Source organism: Mobula hypostoma, chromosome 1, assembly GCF_963921235.1.
Source record: "Mobula hypostoma chromosome 1, sMobHyp1.1, whole genome shotgun sequence".
NCBI lineage: Eukaryota > Metazoa > Chordata > Chondrichthyes > Myliobatiformes > Myliobatidae > Mobula > Mobula hypostoma.
The window spans coordinates 76,123,514-76,140,889 of NC_086097.1; the positions used below are offsets into that span (position 1 = coordinate 76,123,514).

The 17,376-nt window shown below is 37.2% G+C and overlaps 1 protein-coding gene across 3 annotated transcripts in view; it reads left to right on the top strand.

The window, feature by feature from the left end:
* Window positions 1–17,112, top strand: part of LOC134348092 (rho GTPase-activating protein 11A-like) — a 69,066-nt gene extending 51,954 nt beyond the window's left edge. The window contains exons 7-12 of one of the 3 annotated variants that reach the window (XM_063050960.1): window positions 3,297–3,393; window positions 6,190–6,287; window positions 6,996–7,125; window positions 8,245–8,350; window positions 10,192–10,336; window positions 13,684–17,112. In XM_063050960.1, coding sequence (XP_062907030.1) covers window positions 3,297–3,393; window positions 6,190–6,287; window positions 6,996–7,125; window positions 8,245–8,350; window positions 10,192–10,336; window positions 13,684–15,365 — 2,258 coding nt within the window. In that variant the 3' untranslated portion in view covers window positions 15,366–17,112. The remainder of the gene's footprint in view (window positions 1–3,296; window positions 3,394–6,189; window positions 6,288–6,995; window positions 7,126–8,244; window positions 8,351–10,191; window positions 10,337–13,683) is intronic. The other 2 variants (XM_063050950.1, XM_063050969.1) reach the window with 2 other exon arrangements.
* The last annotated feature ends 264 nt before the right edge of the window (window positions 17,113–17,376 follow it).

A 17,376-nucleotide genomic window follows, 5' to 3' on the forward strand; every position in this document is an offset into this window, starting at 1 on the left:
CTAATCTTTAGTCATATTCTATTCTCATATCCCAATTAAGCCCATTAAAAAGGTGAAGATTCAGCAATTTGCATGTATGGAATTTGTACCGTATAGCCTACATTATAATAAGGGACTACTTTATAGAAACATAGAAACATAGAAAATAGGTGCAGGAGTAGGCCATTCGGCCCTTCGAGCCTGCACCGCCATTTATTATGATCATGGCTGATCATCCAACTCAGAACCCAGCCTTCCCTCCATACCCCCTGACCCCTGTAGCCACAAGGGCCATATCTAACTTCCTTTTAAACATAGCTAATGAACTGGCCTCAACAGTTTGCTGTGGCAGAGAATTCCACAGATTCACCACTCTCTGTGTGAAGAAGTTTTTCCTAACCTCGGTCCTAAAAGGCTTCCCCTCTATCCTCAAACTGTGACCCCTCGTTCTAGACCTCCCCAACATCGGGAACAATCTTCCTGCATCTAGCCTGTCCAATCCCTTTAGGATCTTATACGTTTCAATCAGATCCCCCCTCAATCTTCTAAATTCCAACGAGTACAAGCCCAGTTCATCCAGTCTTTCTTCATATGAAAGACCTGCCATCCCAGGAATCAATCTGGTGAACCTTCTTTGTACTCCCTCTATGGCAAAGATGTCTTTCCTCAGATTAGGGGACCAAAACTGCACACAATACTCCAGGTGTGGTCTCACCAAGGCCTTGTACAACTGCAGTAGTACCTCCCTGCTCCTGTACTCGAATCCTCTCGCTATAAATGCCAGCATACCGTTCGCCTTTTTCACCGCCTGCTGTACCTGCATGCCCACTTTCAATGACTGGTGTATAATGACACCCAGGTCTCGTTGCACCTCCCCTTTTCCTAATCGGCCACCATTCAGATAATAATCTGTTTTCCTATTTTTGCCACCAAAGTGGATAACTTCACATTTATCCACATTAAATTGCATCTGCCATGAGTTTGCCCACTCACCCAACCTATCCAAGTCACCCTGCATCCTCTTAGCATCCTCCTCACTGCTAACACTGCCACCCAGCTTCGTGTCATCCGCAAACTTGGAGATGCTGCATTTAATTCCCTCATCCAAGTCATTAATATATATTGTAAACAACTGGGGTCCCAGCACTGAGCCTTGCGGTACCCCACTAGTCACCGCCTGCCATTCTGAAAAGGTCCCGTTTATTCCCACTCTTTGCTTCCTGTCTGCTAACCAATTCTCCACCCACACCAATACCTTACCCCCAATACCGTGTGCTTTAAGTTTGCACACTAATCTCCTATGTGGGACCTTGTCAAAAGCCTTTTGAAAATCCAAATATACCACATCCACTGGTTCTCCCCTATCCACTCTACTAGTTACATCCTCAAAAAATTCTATGAGATTCGTCAGACATGATTTTCCTTTCACAAATCCATGCTGACTTTGTCCGATCATTTCACCGCTTTCCAAATGTGCTGTTATCACATCCTTGATAACTGACTCCAGCAGTTTCCCCACCACCGACGTTAGGCTAACCGGCCTATAATTCCCCGGTTTCTCTCTCCCTCCTTTTTTATGTTGTAGTAACACGCCGTTGCATGCGCTATTAGGCACGTATAGATCTGTATGTGTGTGAGTAAAAGTTCAGACTCTACCAGTAAAGAACCATGAAACTTAGTTCCCGTCTCCAGTGTTTTTATTAACAACTTAGTTGTGTAAACAGGCCACATACACAACGGAATTGTTCTGCCATCATGCCAGGCTGGTTTTTTTGCCTTCCTCTTCATTTCTGGATTACATTTCTTCCATTGTTCTCTTACCTATACTTAATCTAGTCACCTTTATGACCACAGAAACTACAAGTTCCTTAACATCAAGAGTCTGTTCATTCTGCTGTTTGGCTTACTGAAGTCTTGTAAATTGGTACACACAAAGTTGGACAACTTTTTGCATCAATTTTAGAGATCCTAATGTTAGCCAGTAATGGTATTTTTTCTAGCAATTTGGGTGGTAGAGAGGTTTCTAATGATTTGAAAGTATATTGTTTATATTGATTGCTTTAAATTATTAAATTGAACTTAATTGTTCAATAAACCTGTATTATGATTTATAGAATAGCATTAAGACAACAGCATTGTATACAGCAAATTGATCAAATTCCAAGTTTCTTTAAAATCACAAGCTGAGCAGTTAAAGGCATCCTTGGGTACTTAGTGAGTATGAATCGCTGATAGGTAGGGTAGGTATTACTGAAGTAAAATAAAATACTCTGTAAAAACATTATGAATGGGGTATCAAAATAAGAAAAATGGAGTAGAGTACTTTTTTATATTCAATGCATTCTTCGCCCCTCTCTAAACCATTTCATTTTATATTGATGTTTATTTAGAATCATATAGCACTACAGCACAGAAGCAGGTCATACAGTCCATGCTGTTCTGCCTAGTCCCATCAACCCACAACTGGACCTTCCTACCCCTCCAATCCATGTACTTATCCAAACTTCTCTTAAATGTTACAATTGAACCCACAACTACTGCTTCCATTGGTAGTTTGTTCCATTCTCTGAGTGAAACCATTCCCCTTCAGGTTTCCCCTTAAATATTTCATCTCTCACCCTTAGCCTCTTGTTCCAGTCTCACCAGTCTGTACCACTCATAGTTTTGTATACCTGCATCAAAACTTCCCTTATTTCTCCTGTGCCAGGGAATAAAGTCAACCTATTCAACTTTTCCCTATAATTTAGGCCTTCATGTCTGGCAACATCATTGTAAGTTTTCTGTGTACGCTTTCAATCTTATTGATATCTTTTCTGTAGCTAAGTGAGCAAAACGTACACAATATTCCATATTTCCCCTCGCCAATGTCTTATGCAACTTCGGCATAACACCCCAACACCTGTACTCAATACTCTGATATGTACTTGTATCTACCTCATTACTGGGATAATTCATGAAATCAATGAGATGTTCAGGAATTGTACCATTGGAGCTCACAAAAAACAAAGCTGCAAGTTATTATATGAAGTTTCCAAATGGCACATTGCTGTAAAGCTGAGAGAATATTGACTTGGCCAGTCTTCAGTTAAAATGAGGTCTGTCCAAACATTCTTGTTTTCTTCTGAACTGATAAGCCATTTCAGATAAACTCTCCAATAGATTTCCTATGACCTTAAATGTCTGAAACAGCATCTTTTGTTTGTATTCTATATCATCTGATAAAATTCATTATTAGAGCTTTAAACTTATTTTGACTTTTTGGTGTGTTTACATATCAAATAAACAGCGATATAATTTTTTTATATAAACTTGATTAGAAACATCTTCGGGAACGCCAGTAATTAAAACTCCAACATGGAAACGGAAACTACTGGTAGATTCTTCACAAAGCCTTGGATTTTCAAACAAAAAAAGGTACATTTCCCCCTATAGTATACTGCTGAGGAGAGAAGGGGCTTCAAAATCAAGGTATTTTCATTCTTGAAGATACATGATTGAGAAACTGATCATTTTTAAAAAAGAATGCTGGATAAGTCCATAAACAGTGAGGGCTGCAGGAATGAATGTATTTTTATAATTTACAACTACCAATACAGGACTGTGCAAAAGTCTTAGGCATATGTAAAATAATTACGTAAAGCAAAGATGCTTTCAAATAATGTCTCTCCAGGTAATTCCAGACAGCCTTGATAATGTTGAGATTAGGGCTCTGTGGAGGCCATACCATATGAAAAATCTAGGATGCCTAAGATTTGCTCAGTACTGTAGGTTTTTCATTGATATTTCAAAAATATCAAAATTTGTCTGAGATAAATCTAAGATTTAAATGCTAAGTGTGTGGATTGGTATCATTCTTCTGACTTCTAATCAAATCTGAACTGATTTAGTGCTATAAAGAGGAAAATTCATTTTGAGAGTTTTGCTCCAAGAAACCACAGGCTTCTGCTGAATATTTATTTCACTGCTGATGCAAACTGATCAAATCATAGATCTCAGATATTTCTAAGTGTCATTGGTATCGTTTGATGCATTTGAGCATTATGACAAAAAAAGCTATGGATTAGACTTCAGGTAAATTATTTCTTATTTTCCATTGAAGTCTGGATAAGAATTTCTGTTCACTACAGAGGTTAACATCAAAAAACATTAAATATGTCGTAATAAACACAAAAGCGCAGGAGTTCCCAATCTGGGGTCCAATGGATGCCTTGGTTGATGGTAGGAGTCCATGGCATAAAGAGGTTCGGAGCCCCTGGGCCAGAGGAACTCAGCTGGTTATATAGCATTTATGGAGGAGAATGAGCAGTCAACTTTGGGCTGAGACCCTTCTGAATTGGAAAGGAGTCAGAATAAGGTTGAGGGAGGGAAAGAATACAAGCTGGCAGGTGATGGGTGAAATCAGGTGATGAGAATGGTGGGTGGGGGAGGTGGGTATGAAGTGAGAAGCCAGGATTCGATAGGTGGAAGAGATATAAAGGACTGAAGGAGAAATCTGATGGAGAGGAGAATGGACCATGTGAGAAAGGGAAGGAAGCGGGTCACTAGAGGGAGGTCACGGGCAAGTGAGAAGAGAAGGGGTTAAGATGGGAGCTGTAATGGGGGGGAGGGGAAAATTATTGGAAGTAAGAGAAATTGATGTTCATGCCATCAAGTTGGAGGTTATCCAGATGGAAGATGGAGTATTCCTCCAACATGAGTGTGCCTTCATCTTGGCAGTAGAAAAGGCTATGGGATAGGGAAGTAGAATTAAAATGGGAGCAGTGGGAAATTCAGCCTTTAATGTCGGATGGAGCAAAGGTGTTCAATGAAGTGGTTCCCTAATATTTTATATAACAAGTTATATAAGAAGGGTAATGGAGAGTCCATCAGAATGGAAGCAGGTAATTCAGCCTGCCACTTTCAGCTGACTAGTTAGCATGTATGCTCATTGATCCTATCTTCCAGTACATGTCCTTAATCCTTCTACGCCTAGCCAATTTAAGTGTTTTAAGATGCTTTTTAAATACTGATAGTGAATCAGCTTCCACACACTCTCCAGCAGTACAGTACAGGTACTCATTGCTCCTGAAGTGTAAAAGGACCCCCTCAGATCTCTTCTACCTCTCATACCCCTTATCCTAAGTATGTCCTTTCTCTTTATTTATCTCTGATAATGGAAAACATGTCCTGCATACTAACTGATCTACACCCCTCAATTTTATATGTCTTAATCATGTTCCCTCTAACCTCCTCTGTCCAGAGAATCATACCTAGTCTCTCCAGTCTCTCCTCAAATCTGCCACATCCATCACAGGCAACATCCTGGTGAATTTTCTTGGTGCCTTCGCCAGTGTTATAACATTCTTTTTCTATAATATGGTGCCTAAGGATTTTCACAAGTGTCTTGTAATGTAAAATTCATAATGTAATATAATCCTGTTTTCTCTTCATCTTTATCCTTTCCAAGGGAATTCTATGTATCAGGCAGTTTGCATTTAAAATCTGTTTTGTTAAGTGTTCATTTATTTAGAATTATCATTGTTTGATTGCAAACAGTATCCATACTTGGCTTTCTGAAAAACAATGATCAGACATTCATGGAATGCTCTTTTGCAAATTTTATTGAACCAATCAATCATCTTCTTGTCGTTTTGCTTGTGTAACAATATTAATATCAGACCAAAAATAATCGTGATCAGTAAATTTTATAATGTTTGACAGCTGAAATTCTTTGTCACAATTTTGTTTCTTCTGATATTACTTTAAACCTTACTCTGATTTCTGAATCTCATGCATGTCAACTTTAATAGAGGAAAAAAAAATGAGTGTAACACTAATATTCTGGAATAATCTTTATACCATCTTATGAAATCTGTCAGATAAAGTTGTATCTTGCATCATTAATATAGTCCTGCATCCTGTTGAATTACATGAAGTAAAGGCAGACTGTCACTTACCACCAAGCTGATAATTTTGCTTTCCCATCTAGTTCTTGTCCCACCACATCCCACAAAAATATAATTAGGAATTCATGAACTTTCTGAGTCGGACCTTAAGAAGGCCAACATCCTTCATACTTTTAAAAATATGGAAACTAGTTTCCCAATTAATTTATCAATTTCGATGACAATTTAATTTGCTGGTCTATATTAATGTTTCAATATTTTTGACTTTTGAAGTTGAAATTGCCCTTGTAAAATTTGCAAAGTGAAAATTACTTCCTCTTCACAGGCGATCACTCAGACACAATATAGCTTTGGAATTATTACCCAGTGGCTTTCTTAGCCAGAATTGTACACCATCATCTGTTGGAACCAAGAGGAATGATGGTAAAAATGAAGTTTACAAGTCTATTTTTAAAGCAGTTGTTCAGTGTCATTTAGTGTCTGGTGTAAACCCATGCTTTTTATCAAGTAAGATGATGAAGAGAGTATAATACAAATTTTAATGCTGTTTCAAAGGATTTGCAGAAAATAGTCATTTTGTCCTTCTGGCCTGTTGTCTGGCCAGTTTCTATTTCCCAACCAATTGTCTTTACAAAACTCTAGTTTCTTCCTTAAACTGTTGAGATCCTACTTAATTCTTGCTACTTTGACCAAGGTTTCTCCCATTATCGCCTTGTATGGTTGTCAAATTTTGTTGGTAATATTTTATCACACCTTTTAATTTGTTAAAGGCTGGGTGTCCTGAAAAAAGTGACATTCCTCAGACACCCAGAGTCTTTCCATCCATCTATAATATATACATATGTCAGTGTAATGAAATATTCTTTGCTGAGATAACAGCAAGTCCAACGATATTCAAAGCTTCACACCATTTGAGGACAAAACAGCCACCTAGATTGGCACGCTTATCCACCATGAACTTAATCTGTTCATATCTGCTTTTGTTATAGGCACTTGCTGACCTTTTAAAAATTTTTACGGTAATCAGATATGTTTATAATGAACTTAATAAAGCTTTAAAGAGATTAGTTAGATTTATGATGTCATGCACTTGCTTAATTTGTGACAAGATACAATGTGTTTTTGTTTAAGGTAGCCCTCAAGTGTCGCTGGAATCATTGCAAGGTCCACTGTTGTTATCTACTGGAAGTGCTACAGTTAAGTCATCTGCATCAACTAATCGACGAAAAAGTAAAAGACTAGAAAACAAAAGGCTGGAAAGGTATTTATCAAATGCTTGAAACGGTCCCATTAAGTTAATGTTCCTGAGGTTTTTACTAAATTAATTCACAGATCTGTTTCATATGTATTTGACATGACCTAAAATACAAAGGGAGTGCAGTATAAAAGTGCAAAGTCTTGCTATAATCATCCAGCCATTTACAAGGCACCTTAAACATTGTGTGGTTTTGTTTTCCTTATTGAAACAGAGATAAACCTGCAACAGCGGCAGTTCAGAAAACAAATTGTAAATTTGTTGAAATAAAGGTATTTACTAATGAGGAAAGGTTGAGTTTTTTGGGTCAATAACTTCTGGATTTGGAGAACGAGTGCAATGTCTGGCAAGGCTTCACAAGGGTAAATGCTGAGAGAATATTTTTCTTGTTGGGACAATTTAGAACCAGGTTGCATGGTTTCAGAGGATAGGGGCTACTACATTAAGATAGAAATAAGTTTTTTTTATTTGCTAGGCTCCTGGAATTGAAATAGCTTTGTCACATATACGAAGGAAAGGGAAAAGCTTGATGTGTATACTATTTATACACATTAATTCATTACACAATGCATTGAAAATACTACAATGTAAAACAATAACAGAGTGCAAAATAAAATGTACCATCTACAGAGAAAGTGTAATGTAGATAGACAATAAGGTGCAAGATCAGAATGAGTTAGATTGTGAAATCCATGTATAGTGAATAGTAAATAACTTAACACTACAACGCAAAACAATATAGCAAATAATCATTACTTTTTTTTTAAGAATGTATTTTGACAAGTTAATATACTTTGTTTTATATTTATTCTTTAAAAAAAAACTGTGGGGTAGATTTTTGTAAAGTTGGATTTCCTAAGTCACCTATAACATTAGAAGCTCCTGTATTTTCTCCATCTACACCCACTTTCTGTGAATACTCAATACTAATATTTTATTTTGCACTGATCCATATCTCATCTATGTAACAAGGTTCTGACCCAGAAATATGGTCTGCAACTTTTAAGGAAAATTTGGACAAAAGCATGAGAAAAGTGCTGTTGTCGTTTCCAATATAACAATTACATCCAGAGTCATCCAAGGTCTGTGACAGCTTAAAATATTTAGAAATCATTTGTCTTCCAGGTTGGAATCAGGAAAAACTAGTTGCTTTTCTCCTAAACTTAATCGCAAAGAAATTGTCCGTAAGTCCCTGCGTTTGAGATTTAGCCTTGGAAAAGGCAAAGACACAGTAAGTCGACATTGCAATAGTTTAAAATTTGAAATGTATTTATAGTTGAATATCCTTCTTCATTTGGAAATGTCACACCCAACCTGATACTGCTACACTTTGAGTTTTTGATTTTTTTTTACTGTGCTGTGAATATGCACCTTGATGCTCCTTCCTCTGCTATCTTCTCTTCAGTACTTTGACACTGCACTTAAAACGGAAGTATTATTTACATCCCATTTAACATCTTTTGTAAACTGTAATCTGCATAATGATGCATGTTTCTATTAGCACCTTCGATTGCTGTTATTTAAAGATTTAATTAAAATTGCTTTGGTGGAAGTTGTGGGATTAAATATAGAGCTTCGTTAGATCATATTATTAATGCCATTTTTCACTAATTGAAAAGTAGAACTTAAATGTCAGTCAAATTGTGAAATAAGAACTTGTCTGCAGTTTTATAGCGTTGTCTTTCAGTTGGTTTATTTTGTCTGATTATAGCAGTAAAATGAAACAGCTTGCCATTTTTGATTTTGTTTTCCTGGCTAATCACCCTCCCTCCATATTACACCACTCTTCATACAAACTTGTTCCTTTTGCCTACAAATACTCAGTGTTTTGCTGTGCTGTTTTGAGGTCCATCAACCTTTACTGACAGCACAGTAAGAAAAGATGGCATATTATTTACAACAAAACTTTAACTAACACATGTTGAAATAATTTGAACTCAGAAAATAAAGGTCTAGATGGTTGAAGGGAATTGCCAGAATTTTAAGATAGATTACTTGATTAGTTGAAGATTTTCTCAGCTATTGGAAACTACTGGAGGTTTTGAGGCATCGCAAATCTCCTGGTTATTAACTAAAAATTTGAGTTTTTAATCTTATGTAATTAAAACTTGGTGAAATCATAGTTTGCCAAAATAGGCATGTTTTTGGAGTATGTGCCCTCACACAAAAAGTTCTATAATCCAAGAATTGAAATACAAGTTTATATGATGAACTGGCAACAAATATCTCTGAACCCAATTCTGGGTTTATTTGTACATGCTTGGCCATCAAAAGCTAATGTCCAAATTACTCTAACAACAAGAACTTTTAACTTTTTCATTATAACTCAGTCTGGATCAAAATATCCTTTTGTGTATTAATGTAAATTACAATTCTGTTTTATTGGTTTACATGTTCAATGTTTGACATGGCAACTAAAACTTTGACAAACTGCCATAGACGTGTGGCACAGATTACATAGACTGGTTGCATCACAGCCTGGTGTAGAAACACCAATGCCTTTGAATAGAAAATCCTACAAAAAGTAGTGGATACAGCCCAGCACATCATGGGTAAAGTCCTCCCAGCTGTTGAGCAAATCTACATGGTGTGCTGTTGCGGGAAAGTCATACTCTTCTCACTCCTGCTGCCGTAAGGAAGGAGGAGCCTCAGGAACCACACTACCAGATTCAGGAACAGATAATACCTCTTAACTACCAGATCCTTGGCCAGTGGGGATAACTTCACTCAACTTCACCTGTCCCGTCACTGAACTGTTCCCACAAACTATGGATTCTCTTTCAAGCACTTTTCATCTCATGTTCTTGATATTTATTGCTTATTTATTATATTTAGTAGTTTTTTTGTATTTGCAGTTTGTTGTCTTTTGCACATTGTCTGTCCTGTTGAGTGTAGTCTTTCATTGACTCTATGGTTTCTTGGATTTATTGTGTATGCTTGCAAGGAAATGAATCTCAAGGTTGTATATGGTGACAAATATGTACTTTGGTAATAAATTTACTTTGAACAAGGTAATTTGAACCTATTGTCTCAAATCAAGTTTTCTTTTCACATTTTTATGCTTCTTTGCAGAATACCTTCTCCTTTGGAGTCCCAGCACCAAATGGTTCAGAAAACATTGGCTGCCGACTTGCAAATCAAGGTGAAGGTCACAGCCACAACTGGTTCTCAGTTGATCCCCCATTTACCTCAGATGAGAAGGACAGTAGTGCAAAGGGTAAATATTAATAATGTTCTGCTATTTAATAAGCCACTTCTATCCACACAACATGCATTTTAAGAATATCATGTTCAAACTATATAAATGGAAAATATGTGATTGCAGAGAAGTGGTTCTAAATGTTGCTATTATACACAAGTCCCAGAACTGTATATTAGCATCTTGTAGCTCCCAGATTTAAATGTTGCTTTTTTTGCCAAAATAACTGCAAAGAATTCAGACTTAAAGTAGTAAACTAACAAATTACTTCTCCATTTGCTTTTTATGGTAATTGAAGAATAATGGAAAATAGGAATTGATGTTGAAAATATTGCTTAATATGAGAGAGCAATAAATGTTAAGAATATCTATTCCTCCATCTTTTGAACTAACTCATTTTTCAGACCAAAACTAGATGATCTTTGGTTAAAAAGGTTCATTAACCAGTTACTGATATGTGTATATTTGAAATATAAAGATGAACAACCTTTCTTGACTTTCGTACTCAGTTACAATTTAATAAAGAAAAATTCAAATTGAAAGCGTATAGGGGGAACAGCACCCCATACTTTATAAGTAACCTATAAAACCTCACAATACTTGTCTTTTTTTGTGTTTGTGATAGCATTACATTCATCAAAACCACAGTAGCATAGCGGGTGGCACGATGCTTTTACACCTCAATGCATTCCAGAGTTCAATTCCCGCTCCACCTGTACCTCCTTCCTGTCGAATGCATGGGTTTTTTCTGGGTACTCCAGTTTCCGTCCGCAGTTCAAAGATGTACTGGTCAGTTAATTGGTCATTGTAAGTTGCCCCATGATTAGGCTAGGGTTAAATCAGGGGTTACTGGGTGGCACGACTCGAGGGCCTCTTCTGGGCTGTAACTCAATAAATAAATAATCCAACACGCTTTCCACTGGATTGAAGATAACCTGATGGGATAAATGGAACTGTTCCCTTAAGGTGCCTACACTCCAAAGCTACGGTCATCCTAACCTGAGTAGTAAAGGTTCATTATGCAGACAAACATTGCTCAAAGCTCATGGCCTTCTAGAGAACAGTGATCCCTGCCCATGTATACAAGCGTTAAGACTTGAATAGCTTAAAGTGGAAAGGATGCTGCAAATATTTCTCCTCAAAATAAACAAACTCGACGGCAAATTCTTGAAATTGACACTGTATCAACAACGCATTCTCAGACAGATGGAGTAAACTTGAGGTTTGCCCTCAAAGACATTTTGGGAAGGGGGGGGAATGTTTATTAAAGCTTGCAAAATAATCTCGACCATCTGGGGAAAAAATGGGCTGAAAAATGGCAGATGGAATTTAATGCAGACAATTGTGAGGAGTTGCAGTTTGGGAGGACAAACCAGGGTAAGGTTCACACAGTGACTGGTAGGGCATTAAGGAGTGTGGTAGAACAGAGATCTGGGAATGTAGATCCATAACTCCTTGAAAGTGACAACACAGGTAGCTACACAGAGAGCTTTTGACAAGTTGGCTTTCATAATGCAGAGTATTGAGTATAGGAGATTGTGTAGTGTTCTCGTGCAGTGTGTTGAAACTCTTGATTAAAGACCAAGTTAAACCGGAGCCAATGAAGACAGTCGTAGTAAGGTTAACCATTTACTCTTCACTCTTCCACATTAACATCGTATGGTGAAAACTGTTGATTTAAAAAAAGAATACAAACATATACAGCATCTGTTTCATTCTGGAGACCACACGTGCTCTCTTTTAGCGAGTGTCTCCAGCTGCCCCGAGTAGCGGGCGAGAGGGGGTCCCGTCAAACCGCCATCGGGCTCGAGCCGACCCCGCGTTTGAAATTGAAAAGGCGGCACACATGCCGCCCCAACCGCCACTTCCTTAACAGAAACCGCGTTAATATTTTTACTTCAAACACATTCTTACGAACTTACAGCGTTGCTTCTACAATGTTTCCTCGTGGGTAGAAACGGAGCTCTTCACGGTCATGCTGCACGCATGGCACCCACCTTCACACCTCCGAACCGGAGGTTACACATAAGACGCGGCAAAACTGGAGGTGGCGTCATCACATGCCGCGATATACCATAGACAATGAATTTACCCTTGTTAAACTGTAACTTAATTATTAACCTTTAACTAGAAAGTAATTACAAACAAATCATTTAAAATGTAGACCCAACAAAGTCAAATAAATGCCTTAAGGGCAACACAGATAGGATGTTATGTTGAATGAGACTTTTGAGGCCAAATTTGGAGTAATGTGTGCAGTTCTGGTCACCTACGTACAGGAAAGATTTCAATAAGATTGAAAGAGTACAGAGAAAATTTACAAGGATGTTGCCAGAACATGAGGATTTGAGTTAGGGAAAAGTTGAATGGGTTAGGACTTGACTCCCTGGAGTGTAGGTGAATGAGGGGAGATTTGATAGAAGTATACAAAATTATATGGGGCATAGATAGGTAAATTTTCCCTTCAGGTTGGATGAGAATAGAACTAGAGGTCCTATGTTTGAGTAAAAAGGGAATTTGAGGGGTAGCTTCACTCAGAGGATGGTACAAGTGTGTGGAATGAGCTGCCAGTTTGGTTAAGTGCATGGATGGGAGGATTATGGAGGGCTATAGTCCAGGTGCGGGTTGATGGAACTTGCAAAGTAACATTTTGGCATGAGCTAGATGGGTCAAAGAGCCTGTTTCTGTGTTGTAGTGTTCTATGACTTTCTAACTAACTTTAAAAGCGAGATATTGAAACAACCAGTGATCCAGAAAATCTGCCAGACTATTGGACTTTTGTTCTATCCAGTCAGTCAGCCCATCAAATACTGTACCTCCTACCCAAATGTGGATGAATTTGTGGTTACATCGTTAACCTCAGAACTCTCAGCACAAGAGTGGAAACAAATCATTCTTTATCAGCAGGCACTGCCAAAGAAGAAAATGGTGGCCAGCGCGTGGCTTGAATTCCATGTGTGCTGAGGTAAAAATAAAACCTGATTTTATTGAATTACAAATAGGTGCAAGCTGCTTAACAGCCGCTTCTTTAGAGCTGATAAGTCTGTATTCCTGTGGAATAGATGGCAAAGCACAAGAAAACATACTTGCACTAACCACTGTATATTCTGCTAAATAAACAAAGGCCTGAGAGATATCCTGCTGTCTTGTAGAAAATTAAGTTGCTCATGCTATCAGGAGAGGAGGAGGAAAAGTGATGCCTTCCCTCATGAATACGAGTTCCTCTGTTCTCATACCTATCTTAGTTTCAAGTCACTGATGTGCTTCATAAGACGGTAACTTTCAAAGTTAACAGTGTTAGTTCTCTGCTTCATTTTGTACTGATTTGAAATTGATTTTGTTTATTCTATTTATTTCCTTTTCAGGTTGGAAGCGCAGAAGTAAATCAGAAGAAAATCTTATTTCTCCAGTGTGCAAAAATGATTCTCATCGAAAATCTTGGAATTGTGCTAGTCCTACAGAGTCCCTAATAACATGTGACCATTTGGAAGTGGGAACCACATTAGAGAGTTATCTAAATTCCAGAAGCTGTCGATCAGAACCTGCACTAATTGTAGGAAAGCCACCTGCTGTACCAGGGGAATTGCACAATCGGAATGTTGCTCAGAACAACAGCATCAAAAAAAGTGGTGGTTCTTTAAACGAGGATGGTCAGACTGGAGAAACTGTATTGAAAATTAAAAAAGCATTTTCTGAATCAGGATGTAACCTCTGTTCATTGATTGCTGGCCACAAATGTTCCACTGGAAATGAGTTATGTGGAAATAATTTGCTTTCTCAGCAAGTTCCCAGTACATCTACCCTTAAAGCTGATCAACCATTAGAAGGGCAATCTGATTGGTCATCCTCTGAATTGCCAGCCCAACCTGTTACAAATACACTACTCGCAAATGGCAAAATAAATCCCTGCCCAACTGACACGAGCAGAACATCTAAGAAGAGCAATAATCAAAATTGCATTAGTAGTTCAGATCAGCAAGAGAAAAATGGAATTGTAGTTCCTCAAAGCAAGAATACATCTTCGCCTTCAGTTAAAGATCCTACTAACACTGACAAAAATTGTGCTACAGTATTTTCATTACCAGGACTGGTGTCTGAGCAAGTAACATCAAGCTATAAACAAAAAGAGCAGGATGAAAATTGTGATCCTGGTGAGTTAACTGCCCCAACATCTTCAGGCATATATGGTGGTCATCCTCCCTTTGAATTGCACCAGTCTGTATTCCTGGCCAATGAATTGGGGGTTACTTTCAATAAGGGTGACAGCTCAGCTTCTACAGATGGAACTTCAGCTTTAGAATTTTCTGCAAAGTTGCCTACTTTGGACATTCCTCTGAGAAATATTTCAGTAGAAGAGCTGCCAGACACTGAACATGGTCATCACTTCAAAGTGGTTGAACATATTCAGCGATTTAATAGTCTTTCATTAAATGATCAAACTCCAAAATATAAAACTGTGCGGTCACCTTTAAAGTTCAAACGTACTCCAGTCCGTCAGTCTGTTAGAAGGATGAATGCACTGTCGTCTGGCAATGAAAAGTTAGTAGCAAGCAGGAACAGAATGTGTAAAATTTCATTTGGTTCTCCAAAAATTAAGCCATTAAGTCATGAAAGTGGTTTGTCATTTAATCAAAATTCATTAGCGTTGAAACAAAATTTTAATATAAAACAAAATAAGCTCAGAGACAATGCTTGTCAAAATGATTTATCTACTGAAGGATTCTGGAAAACTGAATTAGCAATACATACAAAACATACTGCTGAGTTTAAAGAAAAGAATTTGGGCAGCAAACCGAAGAACTCTGCTCAAAATGTCAACCAGTCCATTTCTCAGGATTGGACTAGTAAGACAATATCAGGAGTTTACCAAGCCGACTGTGTGCTGCCAAAGCATAATCTAGTTACTAAAATGTCTGCTGCAACTCCAGAAAAATCCTTTTCTAATGTTATACTGCATAAAGTTTCAGAGAAAGAAAAACATCAATACAAAGGTTCACCAAAGTGCCCCATATCAACAAAATTGACAACTAAAGCCATAGACCTATAAATATATGGGAAAACCTTTTTTTTCTTCAAATAGCATTGCTGCTGTTCAATACTTCGAATTGCACAAACTATTTTCCTTAAGTTAATTTTATTGTTGACTTTCAGGTATAATTACTTGGAATGCTGGAATTCCCTGAATTTTAATTGTATAAGTATTTTCTGAAAATAATGATTCACAATATGTGTACTTGGGTAATACCTTTTTGAAACTATTTCAAAATATGCTATAGACTTAAAGCAAACTATTTCAATAGCTTATAGTCAGCTAATAGTTTTATTCAGTTTTCTGTTGATAGCTTTACACTTTTTAACTCGCTGAGTAAAATTCTAGGATTTTATGAACATTTGTCAATAAAATTATGTGAAAATTTGGGGAAAAAAAAAACAAATTCAACTGCTTAGTTGGATCCAAAATGATACTAATATATATAGCTCGTTGATCAGCTGGGCTTTCTGTCATGCCATTCTGATTCTATTTAAAAGTACATTTTGCTGGTTTTGAAATCTTCTCATCCAGAAATCCTGTTAAGCACTTTTAGTATACTGTAGTTTTGATGCAATTTATTGTATTGTAGCTTTGAACAGAATAAGTACTCCATAAGCAGTATTGTGTTCAAGAAAAGCACATGCAATAATCTTTCAACTTTTTACAGCCAGTTCTGTTGGGTTTGACTTAATATTTTAATACTGTAATAATTCTAGTATGATTGGTGCAAGTTGATCGTGAACGAATGTAAACAGTAAGAATCTTATGAAGATAAAAGTAAATTATGATATGGAAGTGTTTACAACATTTGACATGAAGCAGAATTTGAAATAAAATATGCTTTATTATTTACTATGCTGTTGTATTCCCAAGGTGGAAATAAATGGCTAATTCATATGGGCATAATTTTAAGGTGATTGGGAGAAAGTACAGAAGTGGGTATTAGGAGTAAGCCTTTTACACTGTGACGGTTGCGTGGAACGTACTGCTGGGGGTGGTAGTGAAAGATACATTAGGGGCATTTAAGTGACTTGGATGAAAGAAAATGGAGGGCTATGATGGGAGAGGGTTATAATGAACTTGGAGTAGGTTAAAAGGTTGGCACATCATGCTGTGCTGTACTGTTCCATATAGAAACTACAATGAAAAATTATATCAAACACATTTATTTCATTGGCTTCTGAAGAAGTGAAATAAAGGCAATGTGTGTCAGCCAGTGTTATTACTGTTCAAAAGGAGGAAACAAAATCCCAATAGAAAAATATAGTGAGATTATAATGCTAATAAACTGCATCAGATGAAATCTTTGGAAAATGGGTGGAAAGTAGAAAAAGATCATGCATGAATAGTGAATGATTTGCAAAGTGCTTTTCTGACAACGTATAATACTGACAGCTGAACTTTAATTTCATCTGCTCCCTTAGCTATGTGTTAAAGGTCATGTGGTACTACTCTGAAGAGCAAATGGTGTTCTTACCAATACCCTGATCATTATTGATCACTCAATCATGAATCACTATCTGCAGTTTGTGTAAAATTTTGCTACAGTTCACTTTCTGTTAAAGGGGGAAATACATTTCTAAAGTATTTTAACTGTAAATGCTTAAGATGGTGTCTTTCAGAATCTCAGTTCATTTAACAGTTCTTTTCATTTATACAAACAAAGTTGCCTGTATATTGGAAAATAAATGATTCATTTAATTAAGCCTCAGAAGCCACATTCTGGTGTTTTTAATAATTGACTTCCTATGTAGCTTGATGCACACCCATAATCCATACTGTGATTTCTCTCCTACGTACTTAATTATTTACAAAGGAAATGGTTGCCAGGATGGTATTAAGTAGTAGAAAGTGATGAGAAGGTGGGGATATTCAAGCAATAGTGCATGAATAGCAAAAGATTATTCAAGCACAATTTGTTGTAAGACTACCTTGATAAAATAGAAACATAGAAAACCTACTGCACAATACAAGCCCTTTGGCCCACAAAACTGTGCCAAACATGTCCCTACCTTAGAAGTACCTA